Source organism: Salminus brasiliensis, chromosome 9 (genome assembly GCF_030463535.1).
Source record: "Salminus brasiliensis chromosome 9, fSalBra1.hap2, whole genome shotgun sequence".
NCBI classification, from domain to species: domain Eukaryota; kingdom Metazoa; phylum Chordata; class Actinopteri; order Characiformes; family Bryconidae; genus Salminus; species Salminus brasiliensis.
This window is the reverse complement of record NC_132886.1, coordinates 18,630,765-18,652,840: the sequence shown is the minus strand read 5'-3', so window position 1 is coordinate 18,652,840 and position 22,076 is coordinate 18,630,765. Positions and strand designations below refer to the sequence as shown.

Genomic DNA, 22,076 nt, shown 5'->3' with positions numbered 1-22,076 from the left:
TGAGGTATCGACAGCTCAGTGCTAGATATGAGCGATATGGCCTCTGTTTACGTGCTCTACTTGTTTTCGAAAGCATGGACATCTCAGAAATGATAGCGCCTGATAGCCTCGGCTCACAGCCTCCATCCATCAACCCTAGCAGAACCGTCTCGTCTGTCGAGGGTCACGTGTGTCAGTGTCGTTTCAGATTAACAGCTTTCTCTACAGATTACCAAGAGTGTCTGTTATCATACCGGGGCATAAAATACAGAAATCTGTAAATAAATAAATGATTTACAAGAATAACTAGACATATTTAAATAAATAAATGCAATGTGCATATAATTTAATGTCACTTTGTGTTTTTTTACATCCCATAGTTATTCAGTGATTTATATTTAGCTGTATTTGTTTCCATTTGATATAATTCTGATTGTTTATTTTTCTTTTGGCATGTTTTGTCCTCTGCATCTCAGCCCACATGGGTGAAATATGAACTCTGAGTGGGTTTAGACATGTATTGTCACTGGGACCAGGTTGGGCTTCTCAGATTAGCCCCATCATCACAACCTACCTTAATAAACAAAGACAAAGACACCAATATTCACCATTTGTATTGGAAGCAGATTTTGGAATTCAGAATTTGGCCTCTGCCTTCAACCCATGCAGTGCAGAGAATACACACAGTGGACAGTGAGCACACAGTGCCCGTAGCAATGGGCAGCCATTGCTGCAGCGCTCAGGGAGCAGGCAGGGTTAAAAAGCCTTGCTCAATGGCTCACATGGGTCCCATTTAGGCCATGTACAACATTAGAGGGGCTCATGTTTTCTGTGGATAAAACTTTCTGGCTCCCAGTTTGCTCAACCATACATGCACACATGTGCATTTTATCTGGGATCCTTTACGAAATATGTGGAAATAGATACGAATAAACGTGAAACTGTGATTTATGTTCAAATTAAATGCTCACAAACTAATAAAAATGTATTGTGGCCATGTTTTCACAAATCCAAAAGATGAGGAGAGGTAGCCACATATATAAAAGGACTCCAGCCCTCATCAGCCATGCTGTTAATCCACAACGCTGTGAGCAGCATTTCCACTTCAGCGGGAGCTCCTTTAAAGCCCGCTGAACTGCAGAGATGCGACTGTCTGTGCTGCCACCTGGTGGCCTCTGCTCAGACCAGGACAGACGACCCAAACACAACTTTTTACGGCAAACCTAAACTAGAATGAACGTGAATCTCTTTAGGTGTTGATTTATTATTCGAGTTACAGTTTACAGCATTAATGAACTGTGTAAAACCTCAGGGCCTGAAACATACCGCGCTCGTGCACATACCCAGGTTCAGTGCATGATGTTTCAGTGCCCTGCGCAACTTCATGACACGCTACTGACGGTCTGTGAGCACGTGTTCCTGACTGACCACTGACCCTCCGGAGAGAGTGAAACACCTGGATCGCTCATATTGTTTGACACGTCAGGTCGAAATAATCGCTCGTTTGCTGTTGACATTGAGATAAGGAAACACCAGCAACACACTCTCTTTCCCTCGGTGTAGTTTCAGCCTTCCGGTGTCCTCGCACGGAGTTCTCGTGTTTTGTTTACACTCGGGCAGCTAGAGGGGCTGGGGCTGATGGTCTCTCAGGAGAAGCCCATTTTGTTGCTAATAAAAGTTATCCTAGCTAGTCCTTTGACAGCTCGACATCCGTAGAGACCCATTCCGCCCTCGGGCTCCGGCTTGGAGGCGGTGCAACAGCCTGTCGACCACAAAAGTCCGCCACAAAAGTCGCTCAAAGACACCAGAAGATGTCGGCGGGACTAGAAGACTGAACACCAAGCTGAGCGGAGAGGAGCGAGACGAGAAGAGAAAATGAGGAGTCGCAGTAATTCCGGAGTGAAACTCGACAACTATGCGCGGATAGTTCAGCAAACTATCCTTCGCTACCAAGTGAGTAACTAAGCAACATGGAGGCCAGAAACTGGGGTCCTTGATTTTAACCTCCAGCAACAGCCAAGCTGCCGTTATTCTGTGTGGTGGGTCGTGTCAGTATTTAGCCTGGTATTCGGCCTGGGATCATGCCATTCAGACATTTAGAGTTAAGCGGTCTAAGCGTATTTACACGATATGTCCAAATATTTGTGGACACCCCTTCTAATGAATGCATTCACCCGTTGCTGGCACAGATGTGCCAGTGCGCACACAGCTTGTCTAGTCCCTCTAAATCAGAATTACCGATCGAGCAGGACTCTCCTGAGCAGATAAACAGAAACCCATTGGCACCGTGCCTAATAATGCCAGGCGTGGACTAGAGGGGTATGATGCCCCCCCTCAGCAGCATTGATCTGTGGAGTAGTGGAACTGTGTTCTCTGGAATGATGGGGCTAAGTCCCATGTTTTTGTGATGAGCTGAATGGTGATCAGTCAATGAACAGGTGTCCCAATACATTTGTCCATATGGTGAAGCTCACCGCAGCAGTCTAAACACGTTTAGCTTTTGGTTGTTACATAATAGAAACTGTTCTTGGTGACCGCTTACTGGTTCAGTATCAGTTGCCCTTCTGGCTGATGGTGCCAGTCGCTGTGTGTGGACCAGCAGTGTCCTTTTTCCACAGAGTCTGCAGTGGACACACTGTGTACATATTAGATCTCTAGGAAAGACTGGGAACTCTCTGATTCACACTGTGCAACATGCAGACCTATAGTAGTAACACTTCAGGGCTCTTTCTTTTATTCTGTTGTCCTGCAAGAAGAGCCACAGCTTAATGTGAGTGGTTCTCTTATGCAATAGAAATTCAACTGAAGACAGAAGTTACTGACATATCTGCAGAGGTCCAGAAGGTGAAAACTCTCTAGCTTCTCTAATTGGCTTAAACCAGCAGCAGAGGTGTCAAGGAAGCTGACTCCCATACAGCTTTTTTTTTTCTATTCTGGACGAAACCTTTCACATCTGGATTGTTGTTAAGCTTGACGTTCATTACAGCATCTAATCTCATAGACTGTGTTTTCCCCCTCTAATCTTCTGGGTGCGCAGGACCCTGTAACTGGTCTTCTCCCTGCGAGCAAAGAGCAGCCGGATGCTTGGGTCCGGGATAACGTCTACAGCATCATCTCAGTCTGGGCTTTGAGTCTGGCCTACAGGAAAAATGCCGACCGTGACGAGGATAAGGCTAAAGCCTATGAGCTGGAGCAGGTGGGAGAGTGACAGGGGGATTTGTCCTTTACAGCCAACCTGTTTAGGAACACATTTTGTCATGGACCATCCTAGGTTTTGGTCAGGAGGATTAATCTGGATCAGGTTACTCTTCTCAGATCCTAATGTGCACCTTTTTTATGTGAGACCACAGAACTGGTCTTACATTAGGTTACAGCTCTAATGCCTGTGAGGAGAAATTGCACGATCCATAACTGTTTAATTGTTCAGTGTTCTTTATATAATTCTGATGATATTCATAATATATTATATTTTGACATTACTGATGAATGCCAGCTTATTGCTCACTTGTAAGTAGAGTCAGCTAAGCCTCTGTGCTGTGCTTTAGTTATGACTTGATCTGCCTTTACAGTTGTTTAAACCTTGAGTAAAACAGCTGAAGCATTGGTCAAAACGATGCTGGATAACTGATGATCTAGAAGTGTAAGTGTACTTAATACCCCCTTCTCAAGTGCATCGGACTGTCCCTTATTGTATACTCAGTAGTGGAACTATCTTTAGGGCTCGAAGGCTATGTATGTTTATCTCAAAGTAAGCTGCTACAGTACGGAGAGGACTAGCCAAGCCACTGTCGTCTCATATTACTTTTTTAAAGAGGAATTGAAAAGGTCAAAGTTAAGTTTACACTACAGTATGCTTTCATTTTAGGATGAGTGTCTGCCTGTGTACCACATAATATCACAGACCTTTCTGTATGCTTTGCCACTCTCTGTAATATTTCTCACACTTACGCTCATCTTTTTTTCTATCTTTCTAGAGTGTCGTGAAGCTTATGAGGGGCCTACTTCAGTGCATTATGCGGCAGGTACCCCCTGATGCCCCTCACTGCCAGACATAAAATATACTGATACCAAACTCCATTCTCTGTGAGCGCTCAGTACCTCCCCCTGCGCTCATAGTGACATGCCATTCTATTTCCTCTCAGGACATTCTAGCCACCTCACACATACACACCCCTCTGCATAGTGAATGTGTCCAAAGCATAGTCATATCTGCTATCTTAAGAGCCAACATGGCTGACTCTTGCTTTTTTTGCTCCTTCTAAGCTGGACAAAGTGGAGAGGTTCAAGTACAGCAAGAGTACCATGGACTGCCTCCATGCCAAGTACAATACCCACACCTGTGCCACTGTGGTGGGGGACACTGAGTGGGGCCACCTGCAGATGGACGCCACTTCTCTCTTCCTGCTCTTCCTGGCACAGATGACAGCCTCAGGTGGGAATCGCCACCTGTATCCACTAGATGGACAATAGTGGTATCATTAAAAAGTGGAAGTGTTTTGGAGCCATAGCAATTCAGCCACAAAGTGGCAGATCACATAGTTACAGAGGAGGGTTAAAGAGTGCTGAGGGACAGTGCATCTCAAGTGTAGTGCAGTTCCAAACATGCCGTCATAGCTATAATAGGGAGAAAAATCCTTTATTGGCTGTGGATTTAGAATGGGATGTTAGAAAAGCTCATGTAGGTGTGTCCCAATACTTTTTTTTTTCCATATCATTTACTGACCTCACAGTTCATTTTGTAGGTTAAGTGGTCCAGCCTTTGGATGAAGTCAAAAAAGGGTCAGTTTAACTAAATGTTTACCAAATATGCTCTCCCTACAGACTCCTACATTTGTCAAATGGTGTTTTTTCGAGCAAGAAACTTATTAACTTGTATATAGTAAGACGGAACATGATTACTGGCGAGTATTGGTCCAAGCTAAACAGACGATGTTAAGCTTGACATGAAATGGTGTGTAAAATGCAGTCTATTTAGGTAAAAATTTCCTGTCCTGTATCTGGCACCAAGACGTTAGCAGCAGCAAGTCCTATAAGTTGTAAGGTGCACCATCCATGGGTTGCATCAATGAGCCTTAGGTGCCAGTGACCCTGGCACTGATTTACCGATTGTCCTTTCTTGGACAGGTATGCAGTGGTCAGAAAAAAACTCACTCAAATGAATCATGCTCTGTGATTTTGTGCTTGTGTTCATTATTTGGTGTCATTTGGTTTCCTCAGGGCTGCACATTGTTTACACTCAGGATGAAGTGGATGTTGTTCAGAATCTGGTGTTCTACATTGAAGCAGCGTACAAAGTGGCAGTAAGTTCATCTGAGTTACTGCAAAACCCCCCATTTGTGTCATTGTAGATGGGTATTCTCAGTGTTACAGCTTTGCTTGATGTTTGTTTTCTGCTTCACAGGACTATGGAATGTGGGAGAGAGGAGACAAGACCAATCAAGGAATCCCTGAGCTCAATGCAAGCTCTATTGGCATGGCTAAGGTGGGTTTGTTTTCAGACAGTTTGAACAATATTTTCAGTTTGAACAATTATTTTTTTTGTTTTTAACTTTTTTAATATAAACTAATTAATTTAATTTTGGACCTTTTCTATTGGTCCATTTGTCATTAATGTTGCTAATAATATGTAAACAATATGTTTTGAGATTTTACAGCCAAAACATACATGTAAACATACAATTATTCATGAACATGCTGTGTTGCATTTATAAATGCACACTCCGATTTTTCCAACTCAGTCCAGAGCAGCTGAGAATGCAGCTTTGGAGGCACCACAGAAGCCTTCATGCATTGCTTCCATGTACATAGACTCCCCATGACACTGTCGCTGTGGCTCCTGACCTAACATAACCCCAACATGGCTCCTCTGGAGTTACTGTTGGACTCCTTTCACGCTCTTGGCCATGAACTCCAGCCAACTGCAGTAAACTTTTTCAGTTCTACAGTGAATTCCTGCTGTTCATCTTATTAACACTCTGTTTGGTAAGAACCTTGCGAATGTACCCCTGTTACTGAGTTTGTGTGCTGTGATGATAAAATGCCACTTTGGCACTCCAAAATGGAAAGCTTGATTTCTAGGCAGCGGCCAGAACAGTGAACACATGAAGTGAAGGTTAGATTTGTTTTTGCTCATGACCTAAGAGCTATTTGGACACAATATCTGAATGGAGTCTTTGTCCTTGCAGGCTGCACTGGAGGCCCTGGATGAGCTGAATCTGTTTGGGGCTAAAGGAGGACCCAGCTCTGTGGTCCATGCTTTACCAGATGACATTCAGCACTGTCAGGTAAAGCTAGGACAGGCCTGAATGCGTTCTTAAAGCAACATTATGAAGCATGTTTACAGTAAAATAACACCTACAAACCACAGTGATGCTCCACTGACTTATAGGACTGGGCAATTGATCAAAAATTAGTCAAACTGAACATTCAGAACCTCTAATTGAATCTTGCCCATTATTATTATTTGTGTTTTTTTTATTTTATTCTGATAACGTTTTATTTAACATCATGTTAGTGTTTTCCCCACTGTGCTCATGTACTGTCCCCACAGTAACCCATATGTAGTCACATGACTTTGCACCATCCAGTCTGCGACATGAAAGCAACATGAAGGAGAACTCAAATACCAATCCACCTGAGCAACTTGAGAAGCTTATGTAATCATTTATTAATCGTAATCGACCTATCATTGCTACTCCAGGCTCGGCACATTGTTAACGACACTGTGTAACTCTGGTGAAAGGGGCAACACTTGTGAGAACTGCAACAGTAACCCGAGTCATATTTGTGTAAAATCCTGTAATATTACACATGACCAGAAAAGACCAATTCTGCATAAAGGTGCTTTAACATGTAAAAAAAAGCACACCCATTTCTATATTTCCAACTGTTTTTGGAATGGTGGAGAACCTGCGACTGAGTGGGTCTATTTCTCCAGAAGCCAAGAAACCCTGAATTTGGATATTTTTAGTCACATCACACCCTACTCTCTGAAAGCATGCTTATTTTATTTACATTTTTTTAAACTGCAAATTGAGTTGTAACACAATCCATTGAAGTCATAATTCTGAAAATTCATGGGTCATCCCATGAAAAGAGTGCCAATTAAATCCACAGTATTCAATGTCTTCTGTTAGAAACAGAAATCTGCTGTAAGGAATTTTTCAAGTATCTATCTATCTATCTATCCATGTATATCTATACATGTCAGTGTAGATGGTCATCAATGTAGAAGTTTCTTCTCAAAATGACTACATAAACATTTTAATAACATCTAACCTTTTTTGTGATGTATTTCTGTATTTCAAATAATATTACAGATATCATTACATTACATATGTATTTAGACAGACGTTCTGACAGAGTGCTTCTAAATTCACAAGCTGCTAAATCCATAGTTGTTTACCATCATACAAAAATGTTTTGGACAATTATTGATGATTTTGACAAACTAAAGATTTTTTTTTTTGCTTACAGACAAGAAATATGAATAACTATGAGCCATATAATCCAGATCAGACTATACTTAAATCCGAAACAAGAATTTCTGACTACCAAACATCTTTGAAAAAACAGCTGGAACTGACAGTTAAAGACTGATCTCTCCAATTCTGTGGTCTATTAGTATTTATGTGTAAAATCCTTCATTTTTGCTGTTAGTGTTACCACAAGTGTCTGTATGTCTTTTTCCAGTCCATTCTTAACTCCCTGTTGCCCAGAGCCTCCACATCAAAAGAGGTGGATGCTGGTGTCCTTTCTATAATTTCCTACCCAGCCTTTGCTGTGGAGGACATGGAACTAGTAAACATCACCAAGGAGGAAATCATTTCCAAGCTACAGGTAGGACCTGCTAGTTTCGTTTTGTTGAGATCAGATTATGTATTGTTCTCCTGCTTCTTCTGATGCTGTGCTTTTGCGTTGTTATTGTCTGTAGGGGCGATATGGCTGCTGTCGTTTTCTCAGAGATGGTCATAAAACACCTAAAGAGGTAGAATCATTTTAATGTGTGCTATATCATCTTTGCTTTAGGTAGTTGTCATTTTGGTATTAGTCTCAAATATAAACAGTTTGTCTAATAATGGTCAGTCTTCAATGCGCTTCTCCTTGGTAAATGCTGTGTGCTTTCTTGCAGGACCCCAATAGACTGTATTATGAGTCTGCTGAGCTGAAGTTGTTTGAGAACATTGAATGTGAGTGGCCTCTGTTTTGGACGTATCTCATCCTGGATGGCATCTTTATAAACAGCCCAGAACAGGTAAAGTAAGAAAAATTCCCCTTACTTCTAATTAGTAGTAGTTTTGTGAATGTACTTTAGTGTTGCCCTGGAGCTTTGCGCAAAGGAACAAAGAATGGCAGCTTACGCTCCACCACACCGCATCATTCAAACATCAGTGATTTCAATGGTGTCTAAAGGTGTCCAGACCCTGAGGTAACAAAGCAGCCCCAAACCATGATGCGCTCTCAACCACGCTTTACAGTTGGGATGAGGTTTTGGGGATGGTGCTTATCTTCCAAACATGCTGCTATGTATCTGTGCAAAAAAGTTCCACTTTGTCTCATCTGTCCATTGAACATTTTCTCAGAAGCATGATGGAACATCCAGCTGGTCTTTGTGCAGACTTGAGACTTTTTGGGCCGCAATGTCTTTCTTGGACAGCAACGCAATTCTTGTTCAGTTAAATATTTATAACAGTGGACACATTAACAAATGCATAATAAATTTTTGCATCTCCTTCCAGCTTCATTTGTCTCTGGCATGTTTTCTGAAGGTTGTTCGCATTGAGACATAGTTTTCTTTACATTAACTTATTATTTAATAGGCGAAGCATGTGTAAAACCACACTTATGAACACCTATTGCCAATTAGCTCTTGTAGAAGAGAGGTTCACTTACTTTTTCTAACCTGCACACATGATTTTTACTCTGTGCGCTCAATAAAAGATGTAAATAGTACAACTTTTGGAATAATGATTAGTGCAGCTTAGTTCAAAGGTTTGTCTAAATAACTAAATGACTCTGAATTTGAATGGAATGTGTCCTCAGGTGCAGGAGTACAGAGAGGCATTGGATGGCATACTGATTAAACAAAAAGATGGAATACGTCTTCTGCCTGAACTCTACAGCGTCCCTCCTGATCGAGTAAGATGTGTCTACTCTGTCAAACTTTGGCATTGGTACTTTTACTTGCTTGGAACATCTGTGCATTGAATATGGCTGTTAGCTTTCAGAACCAAATCAACTTCAATTCTATGCATACATGTGCTTCCATTCTACCAGGTGGATGAAGAGTATGTGAACCCTCACTCTGTGGAGAGAATCCCGATGGGCAAATGCCCCCTTAAGTGGGGGCAGTCCCTCTACATCCTGGGAAATCTGTTAGCAGAGGTGAGGGTTTAATCATTGCTTTTGGATTCATCCAGTGCTTCTGCTTCTTTTTGGCATGGCCATTTTTCAGAGAGTAGGGTGTGATATGACTACAAATGTCCAAATTCAGGGTTTCTTGGCTCCTGGAGAAATAGACCCACTCAGTCGCAGGTTCTCCACCATTCCCAAGCCTGATGTGGTTGTCCAAGGTAAGCTTAGTTCTACTTTGTCAATGTGTTTTTAGACCCTTTTTTCCAAGAAGGCACATTTCTTCTGTTTTACAGAGTAAATAGTCCATGTTTGTCATGTTTTGGATATTGATCTGTTTGTTGTGGGGTAGTATCCATCCTGGCAGAGAATGATGAGATTAAGACATTGCTGTTGAAAAATGGGATCGAGGTGGAGACAGTGGCAGACATCCACCCCATCAGAGTGCAGCCTTCTCGAGTTCTCAGCCATATTTACGCAAGGCTAGGTAGGCAAAACATTGACACACAAAATCACAGAAAATCCTCAAATATACAGTCTTATGCAAAAGTTCTGCCCCCCGCCGAGTTTCATTTTCTAAGTGAATAAAAGTTCAGAACCTTTACAGAATAAATATTAATCTAGAGCATGATTACTGTCTATTTGCTTAACTTACTTACTTAACTTACATGATTACTGTCTATTTGCTTACTGTCTTATTTCCATATGTTACATTAAATAAATAGAAATCTGCTCTGAAATGTGCATAAAATGTTTATATTTACATATTTTTCTGTAGACTGTTTATTTATATATGTTTTATAAAGCCCTACCTGGACAAGAGCCTTTTTACATGCTGAGGTGAGGTAATGTAATAATTACCAGAGTTTCAGTAATTTTAGTCCCGTACGATTGTGCCATAAAGGTCTTTTTTATGGACTGTGTGCTCCCGGGCCAGATACCTTTTACCTTCTGTAAAACAAGGCGTAAAAATTACTTTAGGTTTTAGGTTTATCCCATGTGAATTGACATGTGGGTAAATATTCTGTGGAAGAGGAGTTTTGATTGAGTGATTATTATTATTATTTATTTATTTATTTATTTATTTATTTATTTTTAAGTTCAGTTTTCTTGTGTATGGCACAGACACCTTGTCCAAGTCTGTGACAAACGTCAGTCAAATCCAGAAGATGAACCGAAGGACTCCTTAGAGGCACAAAGCTTCTGAAAACTTTAGGCCTTATGATGTGTAGCCTATAGCCCACCAGTGTTATCAACACGTAGCTGCTAATTTTCTAGCAAACATTTCATTATTACTATCAGTAGGTTATAAGGATATCATTATGTTGTTTGGAGGTGACAGCAGTGTGTAAATCTAGCAGCCACTCCCATGTCAGTCATTTATGCCAAGATTTCTTATCCCATGCAAGTCAGTCATATGAGATATCCTGTAGTAAAAATACATTACTCCACCTCCCCATGTGAAACGAACCCTGTCCGAATAGGGCCTAAGACTATAGTCTATACTCTAATCTTTACAAATCACTTACCACTTTTGACCACTGGTCACTGATTTATTTAGAATATCTGATTTTGTTTTTCCTGAAGGGCGTAATGAGAGGCTAGGGCTGACTGGCAGGCCTTATCGCAGAATTGGTGTGTTGGGAACCTCCAAGCTCTACATCATCCGCAACACTATCTTTACCTTTACACCTCAGGTACTATGTACAGTAGGAAACAGTGAGACGCTGTCTTGTTTTGTCATTATAAATAAAGGGTTTAAGGTGACCGTATTCCTTCATATGTATATTCAAGTCTCTGAAGAATTTGGGTTGTCAACCCTTCTCTTATGTTTCCTTTTTTGTGTTTCTGTACTTTCTGCTCCTTCCTGGCAGTTCATTGATCACCAGCAGTTCTACCTGGCCTTGGATAACCGGATGATTGTCGAGATGCTGCGAACTGATTTATCTTACCTCTCCTCTCGCTGGAGGATGACTGGCCGGCCCACTGTCACCTTCCCTGTCTCCCAGACCATGCTGAGTGAGTGGGACTGAGGAAGGGTATACTATCACTATATCCTTCTTTTTGGATTAGTGAGCATCTTCTGAAGGTGCCTCTGAGTTTAGTTGGACAATAATGTCTTTGCTTGTATCTCAAGACTATTTAATGAACCCAGCCTCAACCGCAGTTGAGACAAGTGCTGATCTGTAATCAGTTTGTGCCCTGTGATGAACATAGCTAAGGAGAAGTAATGAAATGACTGTAGTAAATTGTGTTTTCAAAGAAGTCCCCATCTTTTTTATATTTCAATGCTTTCCTGGCTTTGAGTGTGTCCATATAATTAAATTGCATCTGATTGGATATGAAAGAAATATAGGATATGAGTTTTTAAATCAGCCAAATTAAATAGATATATAAACTACAGATTTTGCATCTGTGATTTACAAAAAAATCAGAAATTAGTTTTTTTTTTTTTTACTTTTCATTTAGCTGAGGACCACACAGACCTGGACCCTGCAGTGCTGGCCACTCTGAAGAAACTCCAGGATGGCTACTATGGAGGGGCAAGGTTTGAACAAAGCTGAGATCATTCATTTTTTTTTAATCAGTTTCATTTTATGAAAAACATTTTAATTAGATATTGACTCCTTTTAGGATACAGACAGGAAAGTTGTCAGAGTTCCTTACCACTTCCTGTTTTGCTCATCTGAGTTTCCTGGATACCGGTAAGCCACGTTCCAGCAGCATGGGCTGGGGCGAGGATGAGGATGATGAAGACAGCTTCTTTAGTGAAGGGCCTGTGCATGAACTCCACATTAATGATGGTAAGGGGGAAGAACCACAGGACACAGCAGCACCACCATCATCTCTTCCACAATTCAATAGGTAGCTGCAAAATTAGAGTAGGCAACAGTGTTGTTACTGTAAATTATACCACACTGTGTAAAGCAAACTGATCATGTTGTACACTTAGCAGCTGTTGTCTGGGAGGAGAGAGATTTTTTTTATTTTATTTTTGCTAGATTGTGTCAAAACAGTGTCTAGGCAAAGCTGTTAACAGAAATTCCTTTTCCGTACATTATATTGCCTTCTTTAAAGTATTAATGTCTGACCCTGTGTCTAATTCCTCCACCATCATTGCAAGATAAGGAGCCTGGCTACCATGGAGTTTAGTTGAATTGAAGTGTTTACTTGCATACAGGTTTTGCTGTGTATGCAAACGTCTTTGCAGATGCGTAAACATGAACCTGGTCAGAATTCTGTGTCAACCAGTGTATGACTGTCCATGCTATAAAGTAACACCATGTAAAATTTTTCTACCTTAAAATAACAGCTTCAACTCATTGTGATGCTCCACTGACATGTAATAAGGAGAGTTGCCTCTCTATTGTTGCTACTTCAGGCTCGGCATGCTTGGTTAACGCTGGTTAATGGCACTGCATGTAACTTTGATTATGCGTGCAAGACAGTGCATCCGAAAACTGCATAATACTGCCTAACCCGCATCATATTTGGTATAATCCTGTAATATTCAGGACTGAGGTATTAAATGACCACCTCGGTCCACATGCGTCTGTTACTTTCAATGTCTACTCTGTATCTCAGCATCCAGAAATGCATGTGTGAGGGTGGCACAACAGCATAAATTACACTTACCGACTGGAGGGCCCAAGAGAGCAAGAAATATCAGTTCTCACATAATGTTGCCTTAATAATTGCATATGCTAGCTTTGTAAAGATGTCATTCAGATTCTCTGTCTGCTGTTTTGTGTTTTGTAGGGTATGTTTTTAATGAATGTGCTCATGCATGAGTTTTGATTGTAAAAAGTACTCGTGTGTAAGTGTAAAACTCTAGCAAAGAGGCAGATTTTTTTCCTCTCTCTCTCTGTCTGCCAGATACAGATGACCTGGCTCAGTATCTGGATCAGCTCTTGGCTACAGCAGTGCCACAGCATCGTGTGAAAGCAGAGGGTGGAGCCACTGGACTTGGACGCTTTAAAGCTGCAGCCAGTAAGACCAGGGAGATGGTGTCTCTAGTGAACAAGGCCAAGGACCTCAATATTCATAGTGAGTTGGTTAGTGGTACCATTAGTGGGTAATGTACCACCTGGGGGCCAAGGACCTCAATATTCATAGTGAGTTGGTTAGTGGTACCATTAGTGGGTAATGTAAAGATAAAGGTGCACGTATTTGTCACTGTACAGCGAAATGTGTCCTCTGCATTTAACCCATCTGGTAGTGAACACACACTCACACACACGTGTTAGGGGCAGTGAGTACACACACACAACTCCAGCGCCCGGCTCCAGCGCCAACTCCAGCGCCCGGGGAGCAGAGAGGGTAAAGGGCCTTGCTCAAGGGCCCAACAGTGGCAGCTTGCCGAGCCCGGGAATCGAACCCACAACCCTGTTATCAATATCCCAGCGCTCTAACCGCTGAGCACCACTGCCCCACCAATGTTGGTTAATGCATCATATTCCTTTGTTTTCATATATTCATTTTATCATTTCAGACGTGCACATGTATCTGCCCACCAAGCTTTTCCGATCCCCACAACCTTCTCTTAATCTGAAAGACTCTGGACCTGAAACCAGCCAGGTACACATACACACACATCTGGGGATGGACGATACTTTTGTTTTCCAAAAATCACCATTAATGTAGTCCATCTGTTTCTCTGCATAACCTGTGTTCACCTTGTTCTTCAATGGGCAGGACCCCACAAGACCACCACAGAGCAGGTTTTATTTGGGTGGTGGGTCATTCTTGGATCTGCAGTGATCCTGACGTGGTGGTGTGTTGGTGTGTGTTGTGCTGGGTCAAATGAATCAGACACAGCAGTCCTGCTGGAGTTTAACACCTAAGCATAGAAATATCCATCCCACAGTCCAAATTAATGAATAAATTAATTAATTACTTTTCATATGACTGTGTATATAGTATATGATTGCTCATAATGGAAAAAAAAGATGCTGATTTTAAAAAGGATATGCTTGTGCCTAATTTGAAACCTTTAAAAATCTTTGTTTTTTCTACTTTACAAATGTTGATGGAGAATTGTTTCCTCCAGTGATTGCTGATCAAACTTCTTAAGCATAGTCTTAGAAAGCATCTTTCTGCTTTGCCAGAATGATGGTTCTGGAATGATGGTTCTCCATTCCATACTTTTGGGGTGAGCTGGGGAGTTGAGGATGCAAACAAATCCTAACAATCAATACATCTAATGATGTATAAAGCATCTAATGAAAAGTGCAAATGTAATTATAGTGTTTTCAGACAATTTGTATTTGCCCTATCTTAAACAATCGGTCATTGTTAGTCAGGAATGTTGACATGACAGTAATATCATGAAAGTGCCAAATAAATGCAGAGAGACTTTTCTTTATGTGTCTCCCACTACAGGGTCCAGAGGTGGTTGTGTCCTCAGATAGTAATCTGCCACGTGGTGCTGATGGAGCTATAGACTACATGGCTCTGGCTCAGGTCCTCAAAGACACACAGAGTCTCCAGGACCAGGCAGACATCCTTTACATCCTCTTCAAAGACAAGTCAGGCTTTTAACCTATTCTTATATGGTTCAGTCCACTCTGTGCCCTTTTAAAATAGAAGGAATTCCTTATAGAAACATAATGTAGATTCAACATAGAGTAGTTCTAATACAAAGTATTTGAAAGGGGATGCATGCAATTGTGTGTTTCGTCAGGGGAATGGAGTGGGACTCTCAGCTCTATGGTAAAGGCACCACAGTGCGCAGGCTGCTGCTGGAACTGTATGAGAAGGCAGGAGACCTGCGCTGCTGGTGCCTCATCCGCATGATCTCCGGTATGCTTCGCAAAAAAGTGGAGGAGCTTGACTGGGTGAGTTAGTAGCGCCACACCATCTGTTTAAACTCATGTTTTAGCTTTTGTTAGTTGTATTGCAGTAGAATTGACAGTCATTGGTTTTACCATGTAGGCATGGTGTAGTTTAGGGTGGTGTGGTTGTCCAAGACTTGTCTTAAGGTGCAAAATTGTATTTCAGGATATGGGTGGCAGTATTTGCTCCTTGTGTGTGTTTGTAGGCCTGCTCTGATTTACTGGCTCATCAGAAGCACTTAACAGTGGGCTTGCCACCAGAGCCCAGAGAGAAGACCATCACTGCGTGAGTTAGCTAGTTTCAGTACAAAACACCACACATTACATACAGTATTGTGCAACAGTGCATCTAAGCAAATTGTTTAAGCACTATATTGTGGCTATATTTTTAATTGTGCCTGTTAACAATATATAATGTTAGAATAAATACAAATAAACATGAATGCAGTAAAACATAAGACTAGAGTTTAATAAAAGTGCATAAAACTGGCCTTCCTTAATGAGACGAATTAAGGTTGGAAAGTGTTGGAAAATATTTGAAAAGTTATTTAAAATAGTAAATTACAATAAAATAGTATCCTGATATTATATTAATAGTATTTTTGTCTTCCTCTTTACAGTTCCTATTTCAGAGATTTTAGGTAGATCTTACGACAGTGACAGGGCGCACGTCTCAGTACAACCTATCTCTGATCGGTCATGTTGTTCTGTCTTTGTTCTGTGTACAACCCCAGAAACTAAAAATAACCTGATTTGTTTCTCATTGCAGGCCAATGCCACCTGACCAGCTGGCTAAACTGATTGATCAAGCCAGTGAGAACAACATTACTATCTCCATCCTCACCCAGGTTAGCTGGTTCCTCATTCCTAAACTAATGTACAGCTACATTGATCATGTAGAAGAAAAATAGAAATTTGTAAATAATTATTTATTCCCTCAGAACACACTGACATACATAAAATCACTATTTGTATTCTAATAATATTTAGTCTGGATAACTAACAAAATGCTTTGTTAAAATAGAACAATCAAATAACAAATTTCCAAATTGTTATTTGATTGTTCTATTTTAACAAAGCATTTTTTAATTATTTATTATTATTATTTATATTATTATTATATTATTATTTATTATTATTATTATTTATAATTTTTGCTCTATGTCCAAAGTTGTATAACTGCAAGTCTTTTGTGTGTGTGTGTGTGTGTGTGTGTGTGTGTGTGTGTGTGTGTGTGTGTGTGTGTGTGTGTGTGTGTGTGTGCGTGCGTGCGTGCCAGGAGATCATGGTGTACCTGGCAATGAACATCAGGACGCAGCCAGGTTTATTTAGTGAGATGTTTAGGCTACGAATCGGCCTCATCATTCAGGTCATGGCTACTGAACTGGCCCAGTCACTCAACTGTTCTGGTACAGCAAAATGACAAGTGCTCTATTTTATACATTTGATATTTTCTTGTATATGAATAATATTGCTAGTATTTATTTTATTAAGATTCAGCTTTGTGAATTGTGTGCATATGTATGTTTTCCAAAGAAAAATATATTACAATACATAGTAAAATATATGAAACATAAATATACAAAATATAAAAAGCTCGAAGTTCTAAGGGTTAAAGCAACCAGATCTGTTTCATGTTCTGGTACAAATGTGTAGTGTATGTGTGTGCCCATGTGCATGAATATCTGTTTATGCTTGTGTTTTAGGTGAAGAGGCCACAGAGTCTCTGATGAGTCTGAGCCCCTCTGAGTTAAAGAATCTGCTACATCACATCCTTAGTGGCAAAGAGTTTGGTGTACAGAGGAGCGGTTAGTCACTTTATTCTGTAATGACTTTACCACTTCCTTATCTTCCCTCTTCTTCCCTTTTGCTTTCTTTTGCAAGGTTCTTGGTTGACATGTTGATGATGTGTGTATTCTAATTAGTTTGTGTTGGCCAGAGTTTTGTTTGGTCAGTCGCTGTATGTCTAGGGTTTAATTATTTTTTTATGCATTTGTGGCTTTGGCATTGTTTGTCAGTAGCACACTGTAGAGCATGGGTTACTAGTTTTTAACACACTTCATACAACATTCAGTTGTTTAATTGTTTAATTGGTCTTGCTCTGTCTGAGTGTTTAGTATGACCCTCACTCTTGTAGGGGTGTCTGTTAACTGAAGTAAGCATGTTCAGGTGTAGAGAGTTTGTAAAGAGTTTGTAAAGATGCAGTAGCCGGCTTCATGTGACTCAGAGAAAGTACTTGTTAGCCTTCACTCACCCAGCACCCATATGATGGAGGGAGTCCTAGGTAGTGGATGGGAATTGTAAATTACTAAAACTTGATGATTGTAAATGAGTGAAATCAGTTATTGCCTTCCACTTGGCAGACTGGGTTTTAATTTCCTGTTCTGACAAGAACCCACACTGTACTTAGCACTATGTTCACCTACCTCTGTAACATAAAATTGTAAGTTGCCCTGGATAATCATGTCTGTCATCCTGCAAATGTAAATATTTGATTGGATTTTGATTTTTGATTTGATTGCATTTAACCCATCCATTGCAGTGAACACGTGCACACACACACACAACTAACTACTAAAGATGCTGAAGATGAACACAAGTATAGTGGAGTTGGAGTGAAGTGTTTACAGAGAGCAAGGAGTGAAAATTTCTGTCAGTCCACATCACACCGAACTTGACGTCCACAACCTACTGAAGATTAAAACCTCTTTCAGACTTGTACTTTAACCCAGAACTATTTCGAACAGTAACTGTATGTGTGAACACAAATGTCCAAATTAGTACTGGAAATTACCCAGACTCCAGCCATCCCCCTAGAATAAAGTCCTGGCTAATGTCCGAGTGAGCCCATGTGTGAATAGAGCAGAAAAAGTCACAGCAGGTAATGCCATACCTCATGCACATGCTACACAGGCACCGGCCTCTGCCCAAACCACGCAGAACAGTTCCTGTAGTGAGAATGCGTCTGACACAGAAGATATCCAGCCGTGTGTTAGATGTGTAAAAGGGAAACTGTAAAAAATGTCTGGAGTTAATTCTCTGGACATTTTCCAGAGTTTATATGTGAAAATGGCTTAATTGAAACTCATAGCGGAGCAGCCATAATAAGATCATTTAGAAGACAATTTAAATGGCCTTATTATCAGCTTTACAGGTTTCAATTAATCAGTCAATTATCTGTCAGTTGGGGCTTACAAGCAACATCATGTTTGTCTGGATAAAAAAGATTTTTGTTAGAGTTTTGTGCTGGCCTTGTGGACCTTGCTGCAATACATGTAGGGAGAAAGCTGTATTATAAAGTAGGGCTGAAACCCAGAGGAAGGGATAAATGCATATCAGTACCTGATTAAATCTGACTATAAGAAAACTAAATGTAAATTAACAATATCTAACATTTAATATAATATTTTGTACTTTTTTGTGTGTGTGCGTGTGTTTTTTACCTCCTGTCCAGTCCGCTCAGTGGAGACAGGAGCAAGTCCTGCCATCTCCATCCATGAGGTTGGCCATGTGGGTGCCACCAAAAGTGAGCGCGCAGGTATCAGCAAACTGAAAAGTGACATGAAGCTGGTAAGTAACTGAAACACTCAGCAAGAAAGCAGTGTTGCTTTTTTGTGTTTTTTGTAACATTCTCACAGCATTGGAACTGGAAAATGGTAGCTGCTCTGTGGGATGGGCAGTAAGAATGAGTAGAGTTGTGTCTCCATTTACAGCTGGAGGAGAGCAGGTTATCTTGGTCGGCTCAGAGTAAGGTGATGTCATGATTACCATGCTTTGGAGTGGTCCAACCAGGGTTAAGGGCTCATGTACAAAAAAAAATAGCGTTAGTGGAAACATGATAATTTATGATAATTTGCTGGTGTTTGCAACTATTCACAACTGGGTAATTCACTGTGCATCACAAAAATACCTTCAGCAACCAAAACTATGTTCACTGGTGTCACGGGGGCTGCAGAGGCATGGTAGTGTGGTGATTTTGAGGGTTGCGTGAACTTAATTGTTCATGGATGTTGTTTCTTTAAGCAGACATGTACTTTTTAAGAGTGGTCCTCACTCTGGTTTCTGTTTTCTCTCTCTCTCCTCAGTCCATACCATCACCCTCCCTCGACATTGAGCATTTTGAGCCCACTGTAAGAATGTGATCTTACTCAGGTTTAGTTCAGAATAGTTGTTTTATTGAAAATGACTGAATGTTGTTATACAATAAGACCTGATTGAATGGAAATAACAATGAGTTACTGACATGTCTGATTTCTTACACAACTGCCAGAGGCCCCGTCTTCAGTCGATGGAGTCGTTTGATGGGTCTGTGAACGTTCCTGGGCCACGAGACAGCCGGCAGGGTCAGTGGCTGCGTAGAAGGAGGCTGGATGGTGCCCTCAACAGAGTTCCAGTGGGTTTCTATCAGAAAGTTTGGAACATCCTGCAGAAGGTGAACAGTTCATATAATTGCAGGGACCAGAATTGGATTTAAAATATTTTGTAATATACTTAATTTTAAATAGAAATGGCAGTATTTTGACGAAGTTTTTTGGTTTTCTCCAACAGTGTCATGGGCTGTCCATCGAAGGCTTTGTGCTCCCATCATCCACTACAAGAGAGGTTTGACACTAACGGGGCCTGTTTTTTTTTGTTTGTGATTTTTTGCAGTAACTTAGAACTACCACTTGGGGGTGACATATAGACATTACATCAACATGTAACATAAACCCTGTTCAGACAGCATTACATTCACATTGGGGTTCTGGGGTAAGTCTGTTTTACAGGGGCTTCTCTCGTTGGAAAAAATAGGTCTTTGGGTGCTTCTTTGTACCGTACTCCTATGTCTCCAAACACACGCATCCATCACATACTAAACACTTTCCAAATCACAAAAGAGTTACAAGAGTTGGGTATGTGATCATGTGTCCATGTGATGCAAAAATTCATGTACTAAATTCACAAGAGATTTATTCACTGAAGAGACGTGTACAGTTTTCTTCACAGTTGTCGCCCTGATAAACTAATCCTATGTAAATAAGCCTTTACAGTTGCATCTGTTTTAGAAGTCATACGTTATTTTAATGGTTCCTATGCAAGTGCAGAAAAGTACACAGATGACTCACAAACTGAATGTGATAAATAACTGCACTGATTTTACAATGATGGAATCTATTGTAATTGTTTATTTAAAATGTCAGTGTAGAACTGGAGTCCTCTGGTTTCACATGTCCAAAAATCTTTAACATATTCTGTAATATATTCCATTGCATTTAAATAGTTTAATATTTTAGTGTATAATAAAAAAAGTAAAAAAAATAATGAAAAAAAGTCACTGTAAAGAAATTGGAGATTTCATGATGTATTTAATGGTTTTCTATAGTATTCTAAAAAAGGATGCACTTTTAAAATGAAAGGGACTTTAAATGGCTCAATTCAGCCAGGTTAAGAAAAGCCCTACTCCAGAGTTTTTTTTTTTCCCTCTCTCTTTGTCCCTCTTCTCCCACGTCCAGATGACCCCGGGTGAGATTAAGTTTGCAGTGCATGTGGAGACGGTGTTGAACCGCGTGCCGCAGCCTGAGTACAGGCAACTGCTGGTAGAAGCCATTCTGGTGCTGACCATGCTGGCCGATGTGGACATCCACAGCATCGGCAGCATCATCCACGTGGAGAAGATTGTTCATATTGCTAATGACATGTTTTACCAGGACCAGGTGTGTGTTTTGTGTAAGCGTGTGTTTGGGTGAAGACTAACCAGAAACAACATGATTTTAAGTTCCCTCTCACGTCTTTTCTCCTCCTATAGAAAGCTCTAAACGCTCAGGAGAACATTCTAGAAAGAGACCAGTCCACAGGCATCTGCCAGCTGTTGTACGATACCGCGCCCAGTGGCCGCTTTGGCACCATGACGTACCTCACTAAGGCTGTGGCTACCTACGTCCAGGACTTTCTGCCCAGCGGCTCGTGCGCTTTGCAGTGATGCACTTTGTGTTTGTTTGTTGTCGGTACAAATCCTAATGCTGGTACTGCATGATGCACTGATTGTAGTAGTTAGCTATACTGTTGTGACTGTGTTCTTGGGCCCGTCTAGCCTGCAGTGTGTCTGAAGGTACATGTACATGCTGTGTGAAGTGCATTGAAAGCTGTGTCCATTCAGCTATTAAGCTACCTGACTGGAATTCCGTTTTGAAGTTCATTCACGTATCGTGGAGCAGGAAGAGTTATCATGTACTGTTTGAGGAGCTGTTTGAATGTACTACACTTAGTCTGACAGCTTGTTTGTCAGTCACAGAGGCTAGATTACTTTTGGGACTCTGTTTTTTTTTTTTAGCTCACAACATTTGTAGCTGACCATGGAAACATGTCAGATCAGATAATCAGATCAGATTATTTTTCTTTGGCCTGCAATTCAAAATGTAACTACTTTTACTAGTGAAGAGATGATTTTAATTCCTTTAGAATGACGACATCAGCAAAATAATTACTTTTAATTAACGAAAGGTTGCATGTTTTGAACACAATTAATATAATTATATAGTTTCTAAATAATTTTGATCAGATCATTATGATCCAAATAATGATTATGATGATGCTGTTGATTTTAAACCATAGTCTTAGTTTTTGTTTGTATGTGTATTGTTGTGATTTTGACTGAAATAAAAGATTTATAGTGTAAAAAGCTTTGTGATGTAATGTTTCAGTTGTATTTCTGATGCATGATATAAAAGCAAAGAGAACATTAGCTGGTGTTTCACACAGGGTCCTTCTGTAATTCTGTTTACCCAAATAATGTCGCTGTCACTCAAAAATCTCCTTTATTTGCCATTTGTGACACAATGTTATTGTGGCTGTTGTTTCTTACTTTGTATCCATCAGCAGCCGGAGCCTAAGAGAGCACAATTGACCTTGCTCTCTATCCCCATACCACTTTAG

At 40.6% G+C, this 22,076-nt stretch overlaps 1 protein-coding gene across 3 annotated transcripts; it reads left to right on the top strand.

Moving 5' to 3' along the window:
• The first annotated feature begins 1,414 nt into the window (after positions 1 to 1,414).
• Positions 1,415 to 21,805, top strand: phka1a (phosphorylase kinase, alpha 1a (muscle)). Of its 3 annotated transcripts, none has more exons than XM_072687670.1 (33): positions 1,415 to 1,932; positions 3,017 to 3,175; positions 3,954 to 4,001; positions 4,243 to 4,411; positions 5,197 to 5,279; positions 5,381 to 5,461; positions 6,165 to 6,263; positions 7,672 to 7,818; positions 7,913 to 7,966; positions 8,111 to 8,233; positions 9,022 to 9,117; positions 9,256 to 9,363; positions 9,473 to 9,551; positions 9,683 to 9,817; positions 10,918 to 11,027; positions 11,205 to 11,349; positions 11,800 to 11,878; positions 11,965 to 12,134; positions 13,213 to 13,377; positions 13,823 to 13,908; positions 14,713 to 14,858; positions 15,014 to 15,167; positions 15,371 to 15,450; positions 15,934 to 16,012; positions 16,444 to 16,573; positions 16,871 to 16,972; positions 18,619 to 18,734; positions 18,878 to 18,916; positions 19,250 to 19,294; positions 19,435 to 19,596; positions 19,713 to 19,766; positions 20,657 to 20,857; positions 20,950 to 21,805. In XM_072687670.1, exons 1-33 carry the CDS (start codon positions 1,855 to 1,857, stop codon positions 21,121 to 21,123), a joined length of 3,696 nt encoding a protein of 1,231 aa, XP_072543771.1. In that variant the 5' UTR covers positions 1,415 to 1,854; the 3' UTR covers positions 21,124 to 21,805. The 3 variants fall into 3 exon arrangements, with proteins under 3 accessions (XP_072543771.1, XP_072543770.1, XP_072543772.1); XM_072687669.1 differs by having other exon boundaries at positions 13,207 to 13,377; XM_072687671.1 differs by lacking the exon at positions 18,878 to 18,916 and having other exon boundaries at positions 13,207 to 13,377.
• The last annotated feature ends 271 nt before the right edge of the window (positions 21,806 to 22,076 follow it).

Excerpts from the sequence above, each read along its gene's own strand:
- phka1a (XM_072687669.1), top strand. The coding sequence starts at position 1,855 with ATGAGGAGTCGCAGTAATTCCGGAGTGAAACTCGACAACTATGCGCGG. Across the intron at positions 7,819-7,912 it reads AAATCATTTCCAAGCTACAG|GGGCGATATGGCTGCTGTCG; the intron begins GTAGGACCTGCT and ends TATTGTCTGTAG. Across the intron at positions 19,597-19,712 it reads TTTGGAACATCCTGCAGAAG|TGTCATGGGCTGTCCATCGA; the intron begins GTGAACAGTTCA and ends TTTCTCCAACAG.